General features: G+C 43.9%; 2 protein-coding genes across 3 annotated transcripts in view; one reads left to right on the top strand and one right to left on the bottom strand.

Moving 5' to 3' along the window:
• gtpbp3 (GTP binding protein 3, mitochondrial) overlaps positions 1-17,656 on the top strand; it is a 50,865-nt gene extending 33,209 nt beyond the window's left edge. The window contains exon 10 of one of the 2 annotated variants that reach the window (XM_087990920.1): positions 14,074-17,656. In XM_087990920.1, the coding sequence (XP_087847046.1) occupies positions 14,074-14,142 (69 nt within the window). In that variant the 3' untranslated portion in view covers positions 14,143-17,656. Of the gene's footprint in view, positions 1-9,532; positions 12,623-14,073 lie in introns of those variants that run through there. The other variant, XM_043699955.2, reaches the window with a different exon arrangement.
• The window catches only part of ankrd45 (ankyrin repeat domain 45), a 71,827-nt gene that overhangs the window by 33,185 nt on the left and 20,877 nt on the right, over positions 1-17,765 (bottom strand). The gene's annotated exons all lie outside the window — the stretch shown is intronic.

The following is a 17,765-nucleotide window of genomic DNA, read 5'->3' as shown; positions in this document are numbered from 1 at the left end:
AGCTCAGCGAGCAAACCTACACCCTATGCCTTTTAAATGTCATTAATGTACCTATCTCAACCACTTCCGCTGGCAGCTCATTCCATATGTGTACCACTATCTGTGTAAAAACGCTGACCCTCAGATTCCCTTTTATTCTTACCCCTCTTATCCTTGATTTCCCAACCCTGGGAAGAAGACTGTGCATTCACCCTATCCATGTCTCTCATGATCTTTTACACTTCTATAGGATTCCTCCGTTAGTCTCTTATGCTGTAAAGAAAAAAGTCCTAGCTTGTCTAACCTCTCCCTGTAACTCAGACCATTGAGTCCTGACAACATCTTTGTAAATTTCTTCTGCACTCTTTCCAGTTTAATAATATCCTTCCTATAGCAAGGTGACCAAAACTGAACACCATACTCCAAGTGCGGCCTCACCAACATCCTGTACAACTACAACATAACTTCCAAACTACTATACTCAGTGCCCTGACTGATGAAGGCCAGTGTGCCAAAAGCCTTCTTCACTGTCCTTTCTACCTGTGACTCGTTGTTTGAGATCCGACCTACAGCAGTGGTGTCGTCAGCAAACTTGTAAATGGACTTGGGGTGGAATTTGGCCACACAGTCATGAGTGTATAAGGAGTATAGTAGGGCACTGAGTACGTAGCCTTGCAAGGCACTGGTGTTGAGGATTATCATGGAGGAGATGTTGTCGCCTATTCTTACTGATTGTGGTCTATGGGTCAGGAAGTTGAAGATCCAGTTACAGAGGGGCGGGCCAAGACCTAAGTCTCTGAGTTTGCAGATCAGTTTGTTTGGAATTATGGTGTTGAAGGCAGCGCTGTAGACAATAAGTAGAGCCTGATGTAGATGTCCTTGTTGTCCAAATGTTGCAGGGATGAGTGAAAAGCCAGGGAGATGGCGATGGCCATTCCCAGCTGTTTGATCAATCACCTACCCTCCTTCAAAAGGTCAGAACTGAGGACGTTTACTGATGGTTGCACAGTGTTCAGCACCAATCACGGTTCCTCAAATATTGAAGCAGTCCATGTTTAAATGCAACAAGAACTGGACAATATCAGGTTTGGGCTGGCAAAAGTAGCAAGTAACATTCGTGCCACACAAATGCCAGGCAATGACTATTTCCAGTAAGAGGCTATCCAGTCACCACCCCTTGACAGTGTTACCATCACTGAATTCCCCACTATAAACATCCTTAGGGTCACCATTGACCAGAAATTGAACTGGACTCGTCACAAACACTGTGGCTACAAAAATAGGTCAGAGGCTAGGATTACTGCGGCTTCTACACAAGTCATGAGTGTGATGGAATACTCCCCACTTGCCTGGATGGGTACAGCTCAAACAGTATTCAAGGTGCTTGACACCATCCAGGACAAAGCAGCATGCTTGATTGGCACCACATCCACAAGCATCCACTCCCTCCACCACCGATGCTCAGTAGCAGCAGTGTGTACCATCTATAAGATGCACTGCAGAAATTTACCAAAGATCCTTAGACAGCATTTTCCAAAATCACAACCTCCCCTTTTTGAAGAATAAGGGCATCAGATACATGGGAAAACCACCATCTTCAAGTTCCCCTCCAAGCCACACTCCATCCTGACTTGGAAATATATCACCGTTCCTTCATTGTTGCTGGTCAAGATCCTGGATTTCCCTCCCTAGGGTTGTTATGGGTCTATCTACACGATATGGATAGCTGCAGTTTGAGAAGGCAGCTCACCACCACCTTCTGAAGGGCAACTAGGGATGGGCAATAAATGCCAGCTGGCCAGCAATGCCCAAGTGAGTATAAAAAAATCTATTATCAGAGATGACAATGAGTTCACTGACATGCAAACTACATGACATAACTCTTGTTTGATATATCTTGGACTCAAGAAATTAACTCCTCTTTTCAAACAGTAGTCCCTGTTAAGAATTTGATGTCACTGAACCTGTTAACTTGTGTGTGACTGTGTTAACTCTCTCCAAAGATGGTGCCAGACGTGCTGGGTTTTTCCAGTATTTTCTGGTTTATTTCAGATTTCCAAAATATATAGTACATTGTTTTCGTTAAGATACCTTGTGGAGGAACTAGAAATATGAACAACGTAACGCATAAGATGAATGAAGGGTCCAAGTAAAGAAAAAAGCAACGTATGGAACTTGGAGGTGACATGACCATTGTCACAGAGAAACCTGCTGTGTGAAAAATGAGGAGAGAGTTTATCTAGTGGGCTGGACGAGGGACCAGGGTACCATGATATCATTGTGAAGGTAGGAGGGCTGACGGGAGAAGCAACATAATTGTGGAAAATGTAATGACCAATCCTGTCACTCATTGTTAAAAGGTACACAACTATGGAAAAAGTGTAGAGGAGCTTTTCCACTCCCTCAACTTCCAGTTAAATGTGCAACAGCTGCGCCACCTGTCCTTTTAGAGTTATGTTTTGTAATCCCCAAGTCTCAGTCTAATTTACTTTGATACTGGATAAGCATAGATATACTCCATACCTTCAGGGAGAAGATCTGATTGTAACAGAAGATATCTGCCAGAACAATGTAAAATGGGATGCACAGTCCTTTAACCTCTTGCCATTGTTGCACTGCACTTACCTTTTAAAATATCTGTTGTTTTTCTATCAGTTTTCAAATTCGTCAACCCGGTATTTCATTCTACCCTTTTCCTCCATCCTACAGGCTATTTTATTTTCCAGTCTGCTATAGGGTTATAGTCTTATAGATACAGCTTGCCATGTATTTCCAGTGTAGATAAGCAGGAGGCTGGAAGAACACAGCAAGCCAGGCAGCATCAGGAGGTGGAAAAGTTAACATTTCAGGTGTAATTTCAGGACTGGAGTGGGTGTAAGGGGAGCTACACATAACAGGGGTAGTGGAGGCTGGGTGGTGACGTATGGACAGGTGAAGACATGTAGAGGGTATGACCTGGTTGGTCAGTGGGAGGCATGAATCAGGTACGTGGCTGGGAGGAATGAAAGGGAAGGGGGAGGGTTGGGAACGGAGTCAGGGGATGGGAAAGGAGGTTCTCAAATTTCAGATAAAACTATTCAGATGGCAGGCAGTCCAGTATTTTGCCTTCTTTCCCAGATCGAGCAGTCTTTAGTTCTGCTTGATGTGCATGTGTGTTGTAAACATTGGTTGGAGACGTTATTGGCCTTAGTTGTTCAATGGCACAATATTCTTGCAACACTCTTGGTTATCACAGGGAAAATGGTCAGTTGTTTGAAATACCAGAAAGACTGTACCCTAGCCAGCAAGAATTATTATTTTTCTGAGGCAAAAAAAGAAATGGTCACTTAACTCTTCCTGAGATTAAATCATTTAAAAATAGTCATCCTTATTCATAGACCACTAATAGCAAAATGGGTATGTTCCTATAATTTTGAATATGTCAAATTCAAATTGCTGCTTGGTCATCTGAGATGCTGAATAGAAACAAGGGAATTTCGACAGGGAATGAGGGAGAATCAGTATTTCAATGGGCAAACCGTAAGTCAATTTTAAAAGAATTCAAATGCAAAGTGGAAAGTAGATTCTTGGGAACCATTGCCAGAATGCCTTTGATTGGCTATAACTATTTGTATTAATTGCTGAGATGGTTTTTATTATTTGATATTGGCTAATAACATGAATATGGCACACGATGGGATGATTATTGATTTAAAAAATGGTCATTGGTGACAAATAGTCAAAATTACTATTTTCAGTGTAGATTCGGGTGGCATAGTGGCTCAGTGGTTAGCAATGCTGCCTCACAGTGCCAGGGACCTGGGTTCGATTCCCACCTTGGATGATTGTCTGTGCGGAGTTTGCACATGCTTCCTGTGCATGGGTTTACTCTGGGTGCTCCAGTTTCCTCCCACAATCCAAAGATATACAGGTCAGGTGAATTGGACAATATAGCATTGGCCATGGTATTAGGTGCATTAGTCGGGGTAAATATAGGGTAGGGGGATGGGTCTGGTTGGGTTACTCTTCGGAGGGTCGGTTTAGATTTGTTGGGCCGCAGGGCCTGTTTCCATACTGTAGGGAATCTACTCTAATATAATCACCGAGATCTTCACTGGCTGAGCCAACACTTATTGCCTGTCCCTAGTTGCCATTGAGAAGGTGATGGTGAACTAGCTTCTTGAACTGCTGTAGTCTATGTGCTGTAGCGAGACACATAATGTTGTTAAGGCAGAAGTTCCAGGATCTTGATCCAGCCAAACTGAAAGAATGGCAATATATTTCTAAGTCAGGATGGCGAGTGGCTTGAAGCGAAAGATGGTGGCGATGATGTTCTCATATTTTGCTGCCTTTGTCCTTTTAGATGGCAGTGGTTGTAGGTTTGGAAGGTGTTCTTTAAAAAGCCTTGGCGAATTTCTGCAGTGCATCTTAAACATAATACACATTGCTACTACTGAGTGTCAGTGGTGGAAGAAATGGATGTTTATGGATGTGATGCTACTCAAAGCGGGCTGCTTTATCCTGGATTGTTTCATGCATCTTGAGTGTTCTTTGAGCTGCACTCAATCGGGGCAAATGGAGTGGTGCCTTGTCAGGTTCTGAGGAGACAGGAGGTGAATTACTTGCTGCAAGGTTCTTAGCGACATTTTATATATGGCTAGTTCCACTCAGTTTCTGGTCAATGGTAGCCCCCAGCTGTTGATAGTGGGAGATTCAGTGATGGTCATGCAATTGAATGTCATACTAATGCAATGATTAATTCTCTCTTGTTGGAGATATCCTGGAATTTGTGCCAATTGTCAGGTTAACCTGAATATCATCCACGTCTTGTTGCATTTGGAGATGGACTGCTTCAGTATCTGAGGGGTCACAAATGGTGCTGAACATATTATGATCATCAGCAAACATCCTTACTTCTTACTTTGAGATAGAGGAAGGTCATTAATGAAACAGCTGAAGGTGGTACTATGGAGAGTAACTTCTGTAGAGATATCCTGGAACTGAGCTTACTGACCTCCAGTAAAACCCAACCATCTTCCTTTATACCAGGTGTGACTCTAATCAGCAGAGAGTTTTTCCCCGATCCTACTGAATGAGGTTTCATTGGGGTCCTTGGCGTCACATTCAGTCAATTGTAGCCGCAATGTCAAGGGCAGTCACTCTCACCTCACCTCTGGAATTCAGCTCTTTTGTCCATACTTGAACCAAGGTTGGAATGAGATCACGAACTCAGTGTGCAGATCCCAGACTGGTTGAGCAAGCTATCACTAAACAACCTCTGCCTGGTATCACATTTGATGGCTCCTTTCATCACTTAACTGATAATAAAGCATAGATTAATGGACTGACAATTAGATATCTCCTGCTTTTTGTGTACTGTTTTGCCAGTGTTGTATCTGTCTCAAACAGCCTTCTAAGGCATAGGCAAGTTCTGGAGCACAAGCCTTCAGTACAATTGCCAGAATGTTGTCAGGACCTGTAGCTTTTGCAGTATTTAACGCATTCAGCTCTTTCTTGATACCATGTGGGAGTGAATCCACTCGAGATATCAGGCTGAAGATTATTGCTAACACTTCAGCCTCATTTTTTGTACTGATATGCTGGGCTCTCTCATTTACGAGGATGGGGATATTTGTAGATCCCCTTCTTCCACTGAGTTGTTCAGTATGCTGCTCTTGGCATACCCTCCTGTACTCTTCATTAAATTGGGGTTAATCCCCTGACTTGATGGGCGTGCTAGATTCGGGTATACACTAGGCCATGAGGTTGGAGATTGTGTTGGAGTACAATTATGCTGCTGCTGACCCACAGGGCCCCATGATTTTGACCCAGTGACAAAGAAAAGCAGTGATAGCATTCCATGTTAGGATGGTTGGTGGGGCACTTGCAAGTGGTGGGGTTCCCGTGTATCTGCTGCCTTTGACCTTCTAGGTGTAGATAATATGAGGTGCTATTAAAAGACACTTGATAAGTTGCTGCAATGCATATTGTAGATGGAGTACACTTCTGCCACTGTGTTAGTGATGCAAAGACTTAATGTTGAAAGTGATGGTTGGGGTTCCAGCCAAGTGGGATGTTTTGGCCTGAATGATGTTGAAGCTGTGCTCATCAATGCAAGTGACTGGTATTCAATGGCATTCCTAACTTGTGCTCCACATATGGTGGACAGGCTTTGGATCAGTTGGTGAGTTCCTGGCTACAGAATTTCCAGTTTCTTACCTGCTTTTGTAGCTGATCAATGATAACTCATAGGATATTAATGGAAGAGGATTCAGGAATGTTGTATTTCGAGGCAAGATGATTATATTCTTGAAAGAGATGATAATTACCTGACATGTTGTATGGTGGAGGAGAAAGTGAGGACTACAGATGCTGGTGTTCAGAGTTGAGAGTGTGGTGCTGGAAAAGCACAGCAGGTCAGGCAGCGTCTGAGGAGCAGGAGAATCAACGTTTTGGGCAAAAGTCCTTAATCAGCAATGAGGCTTGTGAGCTGGGGAGGGGGAGGTAGCTGAGAATGCAATAGGTAGACAGAGGTAAGGGAGAAGGTGATAGGTCAGCGAGGAAGCTGGAGCAGATAGGTGGGAAAAACGATGGACCGGTCAAAAGGGCTTGGGACTGGGATAAGGTGGGGGGGTGGGGTGATGAGGAAACTGGTGAAACCCACATTAATCCGGTGTGATTGCCGGATCCAAAGGCGAGAAATGAGGCGTTCTTCCTTCAGGCAACGGGTGGTTAGGGTTTGGTGATGGAGGAGGCCCAGGACCTACATGTCTTTGGTGGAGTGGGAGGCGGAGTTGAAGTGTTCAGCCACGGGGCGGTGGGGTTGGTTGGTGCGGGTGTCCCAGAGATGTTCTCTGAAACGATCTACAAATTGACGTCCTGTCTCTCCAATGTAGAGGAGACCACATCGGGTGCAATGGGCACATGCTCTGCACTTCCTGTGGTGGCAGGGGAAGGTGCTGGAGTGGGGTGAGGGCTGGTGGAGGGGCCATGGATCTGACAAGGGAGTCGCAGAGGGAATGATCTTTCCAAAATGCTGATAGAGGTGGGGAGGGAAATATATCCCTCATGGTGGGATCTGTTTGTAGGTGGTGGAAGTGGCAGAGGTTGATGTGATGTATGTGGGGGGTTGGTGGGGTGGAAGGCTGTGGTGCAAATGTTATTTTGCCAATTATGTACCTGAAGAAGATCATCTGAAGTTGGAGCAGGCCATTTACCCCTCAAGTCTTTTCCACAATTCAGTAAGATCATGGCATCCACTTTCCTGCCTGCTCCCACATTAACCTTGGCTCCCATATAGATCAAAATAACTCAGCCTTAACATATTTAGTAACCCAGATGAAATTACTAGCTCAGAAAGAGAATTACGAAGATTAAGAAGCCCTCTTGAGAGAAAAGAAGTAGTCTTCATCTCCATTTTAAATGGACTTCCAGGGCCTTTCTTTGCTGGCATATATTGTTCTGCTGCAATGTCTTCTGTGTCTTTCCTACTGATGAGACAGGATTGCCAAAGGATGATGATAGAGGAGTCTGGGAAATTGCCACACTTGCTGAGCCATATCTTACACTAATGTCAACTGCTAAATTCTTGGCAGCTTCACACTTCCCATGCCAGATTGTATTTCTCTGTGTAAGAAGGGGATACTTAGTGAGGCAGCTTCAAAGGAAACAAGGATTCAGGGAGTGGACAGTTTGCATCAGATATTAAAAATCACATAACACCAGGTTATAGTCAAAGAGGTTTAATTGGAAGCACTAGCTTTCGGAGTGCTGCTCCTTCAGCAGGTGGTTGTGGAATACACAGTTGTAAGATACAGATTTTATAGCAAAAGTTTACAGTGTGATGTAGCTGAAATTATACATTGAAAAATACATTGATTGTTTGTTAAGTCTCTCATCTGATAGAATGACCATGTTAGTTTCACTTCTTTTTTATATGTAAATCACAAAGCTTTATTTAAAAGTTACAATTTGAGGTTAACTTTAACAATTGGTGTCAGCCCAGATAATGTGTTGAAGGTGTTCGCCTCCTGTTCGCTATTGTTTGTGCCATAATGTTTAGACTGATTCTAATCTAAAAAATTAGTTAACAGAGTCTTTCATGGATTCATGCAGTTTTTGAGCAAAGTGCAATGTAACTCTGCAAGTACAAATTCACCCCACAAATGTACGTGTGTGTGTGTTTGTCTGGGATGGGGGGTTCTGAGTGTCTGTGAGAGAGTGTGTGTGAGTGTAAAGGGATCTGAGTCTGTGAGAGGGTGCATGAAGGAGTGTTTGTGTCTGTAGGAGTGTGTGTGTCCGTGTGCATGTGTAGGAGTGTGTGTGTATAGTGCAATGGTCGTCACCTGTAATGTGACATGAACCCAGGGTCCCAGTTGAGGCCCTCCCTATTGGTACCGAACTTAGCTATCAGCCTCTGTTCGGCCACTTTTCGCTGCTGCCTGATCCGAAATCCGCCTTGGAGGATAGTCACCCGAAGGTCCGAGGTCAAATGTCCTGGACTGCTGAAGTGTTCCCCAACTGGGAGGGAACACTCCTGCTCAGTTTCACCAATGTACCATGTCTTAGGACATCCTTGCCTGCAGTGTATGAGATGGACAATGTTGGTTGAGTCGCATGAGTACCTGCCACGTACATGGTGGGAGGTGTCCCCACCATTACCTGAGGCATGGTACATTGGTGAAACTGAGCAGGGGCTACAGCAACGGATGAATGGGCACCGCACAACAATCAACAGACAGGAGGGTTCCCTCCCAGTTGGGGAACAGTTCAGTGGTCCAGGACATTCGACCTCGGACCTTCGGGTGACCATCCTCCAAGGCAGACTTTGGGACAGGCAGCAGCGAAAAGTGGCCGAGAAGAGGCTGATAGCTAAGTTCTGTACCCATGGGAAGGGCCTCAACCAGGACCTTGGGTTCATGTCACACTACAGGAGACCGCCATTGCACTATATACACACACACACACACACACACACACACTCCTACAGACACACACACTCTCTCAATCTCACATGCACCCTCTCACAGGCTTCGACACCTTTACACTCACACAAACACATATACACTCTCTCACAGACACTCACAAACCCCCAACCCAGGCACACACACACACACAAAACCACATGCATACATACAGACATATGTTTGGGCTTGAATTTGTACTTGCAGAGTGTAAGTACATCTGATGAGCTTGAATGCCCAGACATCCCTGAGATCAGGGGAAGCGGAAGATGAAGGGTGCTTGAGAGGTGAGGAGTACCATCACACAGAGAATGAGAACACGAGTCATTCTAGGCCGCTCTTGTTGAATCTTCTTCATCAGACTTGCTTCAAGAGCAAGTTAATTCCTCCAGCTTTCCTAAAAGAAGTATCATATTGATATTGATATGGATGAGGGATGAGACTGAATATTTCTGACTGATTGCTGGTAGATGTAAATGCTTAATTGTTAAATTGCCATTCTGGGAAGTCCTTTTTCATTCTTTGTGGTTCTCTCCTCTGTTGTGTGCAGCCTGTCTCCTATGTTAAATTAGCTAAATGTCGTAATGGGACTTTCCATTTTCTTCGAACAGTGCAATTTTCGGGCCAGCTTTGTGAGGACGCAGTGCTCAGACGCCCGAGAGAGAAGCACCATTTTTGCCATGAGCTCAGGTCAAAGCAGGTGCGCGGTCGCTGTCATCCGAGTGAGTGGTCCCGCCAGCAGCAAGACGCTGATACGCCTGACCGGTCAGAGAGCTCTTCCGCCGGCCAGAGCCGCTGCCCTCCGGCCGCTGCTGGACCCCGGGACGGGGGAGCGTCTGGACATGGCGTTGGTGCTGTGGTTCCCGGGCCCGCGCAGTTATACTGGCGAGGATTGCTGCGAGCTCCACGTCCACGGGGGGCCAGCGGTGCTCAGCGGAGTTCTCCAAGCCCTGGCATGCTCACCTGGGCTGCGGCCAGCGGAGGCAGGCGAGTTCACCAAACGTGCCTTCCTGAATGGGAAGCTGGACCTGACTGAGGTCGAGGGGCTCGGAGACCTCATTCATGCCGAGACCGAAGCCCAGAGGAGGCAGGCTCTGCGGCAGATGTCCGGTGATCTGGGGCACCTGTACCATGGATGGAGTGAGAGGTTAACTCGGTGCCTGGCCCATGCAGAGGCTTACATTGATTTCAGCGAAGATGACAACATCGAGGAGGGAATACTCGACCAGGTTGATAGCGATGTGCGCGCTCTGCAGAGTGAGATCGACCTGCACCTCCACGACAGCCGGCGTGGTGAGAGGTTGCGGGACGGAGTCCATGTAGCAATTGTTGGGCCACCGAATGCAGGAAAAAGCAGCCTTCTGAACCGCATCTGCCAGAAACCAGCCGCCATCGTCTCGCCGACAGCAGGGACGACGCGGGATGTGGTAGAGATGGCCCTGAATCTCGGAGGGTACCCCATTCTCCTGAGTGACACTGCGGGACTCCGAGAGACATGTGACCCCGTGGAGCGGGAGGGAGTGAGGCGTGCCCGGGAAAGGCTTTGGCAGGCCGATGTGGCGGTCCTTGTGCTGGATGCCACGGAGCTCCTGTCAGAGCGGCGGACTAATGCGGTGCTGCCTTTCCTCGGAGATCATCTGAGCAGAGTAACCGTGGATGGATCTGACGAGCATCAAGCTGAAGCCAGCTCAGCATTGGCGGACTCGATTGTGGTCTGTAATAAGACAGATCTCATTCAACTGGAGGAGCGAGACAAGCTGCACTTGGTTCTCGAAGAACAAGGGCTCCATCAGGTGTGCCTGCTGTCCTGCAAGACCGGCAGTGGTTTTGACGACTTCTTGTGCCTCCTGGGAGAACAAGTTGAAAAAATGTGTGGGAATCCGTTGGCCGGCAGCCCCAGTTTAACTCAGGCACGTCACCGGCTGCACCTCCACAACTGTGCCCAGGCACTAACAGAGTATCACCATTACCGAGAACTGGATCTCGTCCTTGCCACAGAGCAGCTGAGAGTAGCCTTGAGACAACTAGGAAAGATCACTGGGAAGATTGGAGCTGAAGAAATCCTGGAAGTCATATTCAGGGATTTTTGCATTGGAAAATAAAACTTCTGAAGAAAGAGCTTTTAAACTCATCCGGTGTTATTGAGACTTTACACAAGGTGGGGAGCAGCATTCCACCTTCTGGGGACAGACTAAGATAGGGACTGGAAACAGCCCTTGCAGAACATTATAATTCACTTCAGCTGTCATAGGATTCACTCATCAAGCTAAGTGGCATTGAACAAAAGCCAATAGAGAATCTATCACTGCAGGAACTATTAATGTATTCACTACCTCCATTGACTTTAGCAATTCACATATTTTAATAGGGTTTCACTGATTGAACAGCAGGCATAGAGTCCAGAGTCACAGAGCTGTACAGCACGGAAACAGACCCTTCGATCCAACTTGTCCATGCTGACCAGATATCCTATCCTAATCTAGTCCCACCTTCCAGCACTTGGCCCATATCCCTCCAAACCCTCCCTATTCATATACCCAGATGCCTTTTAAATGTTGCAATTGTACCAGCCTCCATCACTTCCTCTCGCAGCTCATTCCATACACATACCACTCTCTTGAGTGAAGAAATTGCCCCTTAGGTCTCTCTTATGTTTTGACCCCCTCACCCTAAACCTATGCCCTCGAGTTCTGGACTCCCCCAACCCAGGGGAAAGACTTTATCTGTTTATCCTATCCATGCACCTCATGATTTTATAAACCTTTGTAAGGTCACCCCTCAGCCTCTGACACTCCAGGGAAAATAGTCTTAGCCTATTCAATCTCTCCCTATAGGTCAAATCCTCCAACCCTGGCAACATCCTTTTTCCATTTTGTTTCCATTTTATTTCCTATTTCCATTTTAAAAATATCTACTTCTTTTACATTTAAAGCAATGCACATCAATATTATACAAGAAATTGATTGTCATGCCACTTAAATCCAATCAAGAAGTTAAAGCAAGTAGAGTTTAAAAATAACGAAACGGTAAATTTACTTTCTCTGCTGTATAAAAAGACATGAGTAAACAGTTTCTGAATCGTGCAGATTAAGAAAATCTCAGATTTTATTCACTTTGCTGAGTTATATATCGAAGAGGTGTAGTTGGTACTGCTACAGTTAGCTGTCTGGAGCGAGGAAGAGGAGAAAAGCAAGTGAACCGGATTCCTGGTCTTTCCTGTTATCGTGCACTGGAAATCTGAATAAAAACTGAAAGAACTGCGGATGCTGTAAATCAGAAACCTGGAAATCTGAAGACTGGGTAATGATTAAAATGAGCTTCATCACATAGCCTGCTGGACTTGCTTCTGATGGGGACAAGTGAGTAACTGAAGCAAGAACCAGAGGATATGTATCTTCTGTGGAGCTGTACCCTAGTTAAGGTCTCCAGGAGACGAGAGTTGTGTGAGTAGAAAAAAGAGATAAAGGAAAGATAAAGTGTTACAAGCAAAGTCTCAAATCAGAATAAAACGCATTTGCTAATACTTATGAAAAAAACTGAAGAAGGGCTTTTGCCCGAAACATCGATTTGCCTGCTCCTTGGATGCTGCCTGACCTGCTGTGCTTTTCTAGTACCACTCTAATCTTGACGCTAATTTCCAGCATCTGCAGTACCCACTTCTGCCTTATGAAAAAAACTAGCTGGTGTTTCAAACAAGAATCAATTGCTGGGAAAACACAGCTGGTCAGGCAGTATGAGAGAAAGTGAGGGCTGCAGATGCTGGAGATCAGAGCTGAAAATGTGTTGCTGGAAAAGCGCAGCAGGTCAGGCAGCATCCAAGGAACAGGAGGATTGACGTTTCGGGCATAAGCCCTTCTTGGATGCTGCCTGACCTGCTGCGCTTTTCCAGCAACACATTTTCAGCTCTGGTCAGGCAGTATCCAAGGAGTTGGAAAGTCAATGTTTTGGACCTGCTGTATTTTCCCAGCTCCACATCTATTGACTCTGACTTCCAGCATCTGCAGTTCTTACTGTCGCCCAGAATCGATTGCTGACCTATTTTGTAGAATGTTTTAGGAGGATCCAGGGCATGGTAAACATATTATCAACCACAGAAATCTGAATCTGCAACTTCCGATTACATCCAAAAGATAAGTCAATCTTGTGGTTAAAGCACAGAGGAATCATCACTGGGAAGCCCAGATGTCTGGATCAGGGAATTAAATCGAATCATAATACTGGCATTTTCTTTAAGGAATGCAACTGTTTGATTCCTAGTGAATGATATATAGGAATATTCTCCAGCTCCCTTGCATCCCCTCCAGAAAGACTGAAAGCAGAGAAGTTTCATAACAGTCGAACATAACTTTTTTTTTAAATTAGCAGACTTATGGCTCATCACACAGAAGTTGTGATCCTATAATATGAATGTTATACACAGCATTTAATGCAATGTAAAATAATGAGAATAATATTTGTCATGACGTTTCCTGTGAATGTGAAAATGACTGCCTTGAGGGAAGGAGATTGCTACTGAAGTCTTGTTTTCGTAGGGTATTAAAATCACCAGGTTAGTTTCTGCAGTGTGGCCAAGGACATGTACAGTTACATTTCCTATTGCACTTTTGTTGATAAGAGTTTTTACTTGATTACTTTTTTCACCAGTTGTAATACTTGACTGTCATTTAACGATTTTACCAGTTCAGTGTTTTCCATTTCACTCCAGATGCAAATACAGCCTGTTAGGACAACATCTTTGGCCAGTATACCGAGATATAGTAATAGATATTTGTAGCACATAAAAGTTCACAATAATTACAATTTGAAGATTGGCACTGACCCAACTGTGTTTTGGGTCAAGCTTGGACTGATGGACCACTACCAATAAATACAGACAAACAAAATAAGAGACCTGAAACAAATGAGAAACGTAATTGCATATTTGAAGAAATACACCTAGCCAATGCAGGTGGAGTGTGTGCATGAAATGAATATGTGAGTACTTAAAATGCAAAGGTGCAAAAAAGAATTAATGTTATGACCTGGCAATTTATCAAGAAAAATACAGATAATTCACAAAGGTAGAAGTTGAATAACTATTGCACTGGTAACTATTCATTGCAAGCAAAACAGTTGCACTTAGTGGTACTTTATTAGCTTTGTAATTTTTTAGGTAAATGAAGCTTTTCTACATGTGACGCAACGCAAATCCACTGGGAAGGTCATCATAAACATGAAATGAACCGAAAGGTGAAACTGGAGACAGGTTGGATGAGGAAAAAAATATTCTGCCCTCACTTTGAATCCACAGAGCGAATCTTGCACATTCCGGTAACCTATACCACTCCTCCAAGGGGCTAATTTGTAGTAGATATTGAAATAAACATTTCATGATTGTAATTTTGTTTTTAACACAGCACCTTTTTAAGCTGCTTTCATTGACACAATTGTTGTCATAATTGTCAGACTTGTTACGTATTTTGTTGTTGCTCCAGTGTGATGATGAGTTGAATTGTATGATATAGCCTTAGCCATCTAGTTTCCAAAAGTGGGAGGAAAGAAGGATAACTGTGATGTTGCTTACTTGGAAAGGCTAGGCATGCACCCATCATAGCTGTCTAGCAGGAATGGCCGCCAGAGAACTATTAGTACAGGTAACATGAAAGCCTAGAACGATCAAAAACTGAAATTACTGGAGAAACTCTGGCAACATCTGTGGAGAGAAAATAGGATTAATATTTCGAATCCATTGATCCTCCTTCAGATTTCACAACGGTTCTGAAGAAGGGCCACTGGACTTGAAACATTACCGTTGTTTTCTCTTCACAGATGCTGCCAGAGCTGCTGAGTTTCTTCAGAAATTGCTGTTTTTGTTTGTTTCACATTTCCAGCTTCTACAGCCCTTTGTTTTATATCAACATGGAAGTCCTTTTGATAATGATCTAAATAACTAGACAGGCCAATTGGGTCATACTGCTTGTAATATAACAATCACCCATCAGGCCACCAAATTATGTATATTTTTTAAAGTAAGAGGTGAGATCTCAGACACTTAATAAGGGAACAAAGCCACATGATTCCACAAAATAGAGCAAAAACATCTATAGAAGTTGGAACAATGATAGAATTTACAATAAATGTGCAAGAAATTTCTGATGCCCGGAATTAATATATGGTAAATGTAGGCATTGGACTGTGCTCAAAAATCCCATAATACAGCCAAAATAGCAAATGTGATCAAGATATATCCCCCACACTTCTCAGCAATTCCCCCTAGACAATGATAACATGCTGGATCATCAAGTCTCATTACACTTCACAGGGGATTACAATTCTTCAGTTTTGCTGATGAAACTCCTTCTCAAGAGCCATTCTGTTATGGACATCCTCAACGACTGCACCTGTCCTGCTTGGTCATGCTCTTTTCCTGAGTCTGTACTCCAGTACTCATTCAAAAGCATAATGCAAGCTTTTCACAAAACCAGACATGTCCCTGGGTGTTCCCTGAACTCTCATCTTGCTCAGTTGAGTAGGGTTTTCAATTCCATTTTCAGCTGGACGGAAGTATTAATGCTTCCAAGCTTCTTTCAAAACTGCCCTGGCTTCCTGACACAGAGACAGCAATCTTCTCACTTCAGAAATTCCTTTGGACCTCTTCAGATTCCTGACTTCAACTTTCAGCTAGTTACTGATTCTTAGAACTTTGTCCCAAGTTTGTTTTGGCAGAACAGAACCCCCTAACTGCCTTTGACTTGTTCCGTGCAGGACAAATAAAAATCAGCACACAAAACATGGACTTGGTTTTTCCATCTTTGTGTGTCCCTGGAAAAGCATTTCAGTTGAAGTCCAAATTGAGTGACCAATTGAAACCCCTACCTTGAGCCCTGGCCCTGTTGCAGGGCAAAACAGATGTCGCCACCCAATAATTCTTGGAATTGGAGTGTGCTTTTAATGTTATGTTTCAAAAATAATGCATTTTTCCTGGTACAACTACACACACACAAAATAGTTTTCTGTAAGTTGAAATTAATAAGTAAATGTGTATTCTAGTAAACTACGGGTAACTGCAGAGAAATTATTAACTTGAAAATTGTCTGTAAATTTTATTGCAATTAATTTTTAAGATGATTGTTCACTGTGTGGGTGATGACTTACAAAAGAAAGCAAACCTGCAATCAGAAGCTACTGTTCTATAACAGAAGGCATTACTTAGAGCCATAGAGATCTACAGCATGGAAACAGACCCTTCAACCAGATGTCCTAAATTCATCTAGTCCCATTTGCTAGTACTTGGCCCACATCTGTCTAAATTCATCCTATTCATATACCCATCCAGATGCCTTTAAAATGTTGTAATTGTATCAGCTTCCACCACTTCCTCTGGCAGCTCATTCTATAAACTCTTAGTGCGAAAAGTTGCTCCTTAGGTCCCTTTTAAGTCTTTCCCCTCTCACATAAACCTATGCCTTCTAGTTCTAGACTCCCCTGCCCCAAGGAAAATATCTTGTCTAATTATCCTATCCACACCCTTCATGATTGTATAAACCTCGATAAGGTCACCCTCAGCCTCCGATGCTCCAGAGAAAACAGCACCAGCCTATTCAGCCTTTTCCTATTGCTCAAACTGTCCAACCCTGGCAACATCTTTGTAAATCTTTTCTGAACCCTTTCAAGTTTCACACCATCCTTCCTATAGGAGGGAGACCAGAATTGCACACAATATTCCAAAAGTGGCCTAATCAATGTTCTGTACAATTGTAACATGACTTCCCACCTGCCACACTCAATGCTCTGATGAATAAAAGAAAGCATAATAAATGCCTTCTTCACTATCCGATCTACCTGTGACTCCACTTTCAAGGAACTTTGAATCTGCACGCCAAGGTCTCTTTGTTCAGCAACATTCCCCAGGACCTTACCACTAAGTGTATAAGTCCTGCACCGATTTGCTTTCCCAAAATGCAGCATCTCACATTTATCTAAATTAAACTCCATCTGCCAGTTCTCGGCCCATTGGCCCATCTAATTAAGATCCCAGTGTACTCACGGGTAACCTTCTTCACTGTCCACTACACCTCCAATTTTGGTGTCATCTGCAAACTTACTAACTGTACCTCCTATGCTCACATCCAAATCATTTATATAAATGACGGAAAGCAGTGGACCTAGCACTGATCCTTGTGCACACCACTGGTCACAGGCCTCCAGTCCGAATAGCAACCCTCCACCACCACCATCTGTCTTCTACCGTTGAGCCAGTTCTGTATTCAAATGGTGAGTTCTCCCTGTATTCCATGTGATCTAACATTGCTAACCAGGCTACAATGAGGAAACTTGTCAAATGCCTTACTGAAGTCCATATAGATCACGTCCACCATTCTTCCCTCATCAATCCTCTTCATTACTTCTTCAAAAATCTCAATCAAGTTACTGAGACATGATTTCCCATGCACAAAACCATGTTGACTATCCCTAATTAGTCCTTGCCTTTCCAAATACATGTAAATCTTGTCCCTCAAGGTTTCCTCCAACAATTTGCCCACCACCGATGTCAGATGCACCTGTCTATAGTTCCCTGGTTTTTCCTTATCACCTTTCTCAAATAGGGGCAACACGTTAGCCAACCTCCAGTCTTCCAGCATCTCACCTGTGATTATCGATGATCCAAATATCTCAGGGGCCCAGCAATCACTTTCTGATGGTACTTATTAAATAGTGAATGCCACTATTGATTTTTATGAATAAAAGTGTTACTATGATAAACTGCGTAAAATTTCTTTTTTTTGTTTTCATCATGGTCTTGCATTAGTTTCTTTCAAAGCCTTTGTTTCTGCATAATGCATTAGAGCTAGTTTCTGGTTCTTC

Source organism: Chiloscyllium plagiosum, unplaced genomic scaffold (assembly GCF_037043375.1).
Source record: "Chiloscyllium plagiosum isolate Xiang-an unplaced genomic scaffold, Cpla_swu_hap1 HiC_scaffold_9, whole genome shotgun sequence".
Taxonomy (NCBI): Eukaryota; Metazoa; Chordata; class Chondrichthyes; order Orectolobiformes; family Hemiscylliidae; genus Chiloscyllium; species Chiloscyllium plagiosum.
This window is presented reverse-complemented; position numbering and strand designations above follow the sequence as displayed.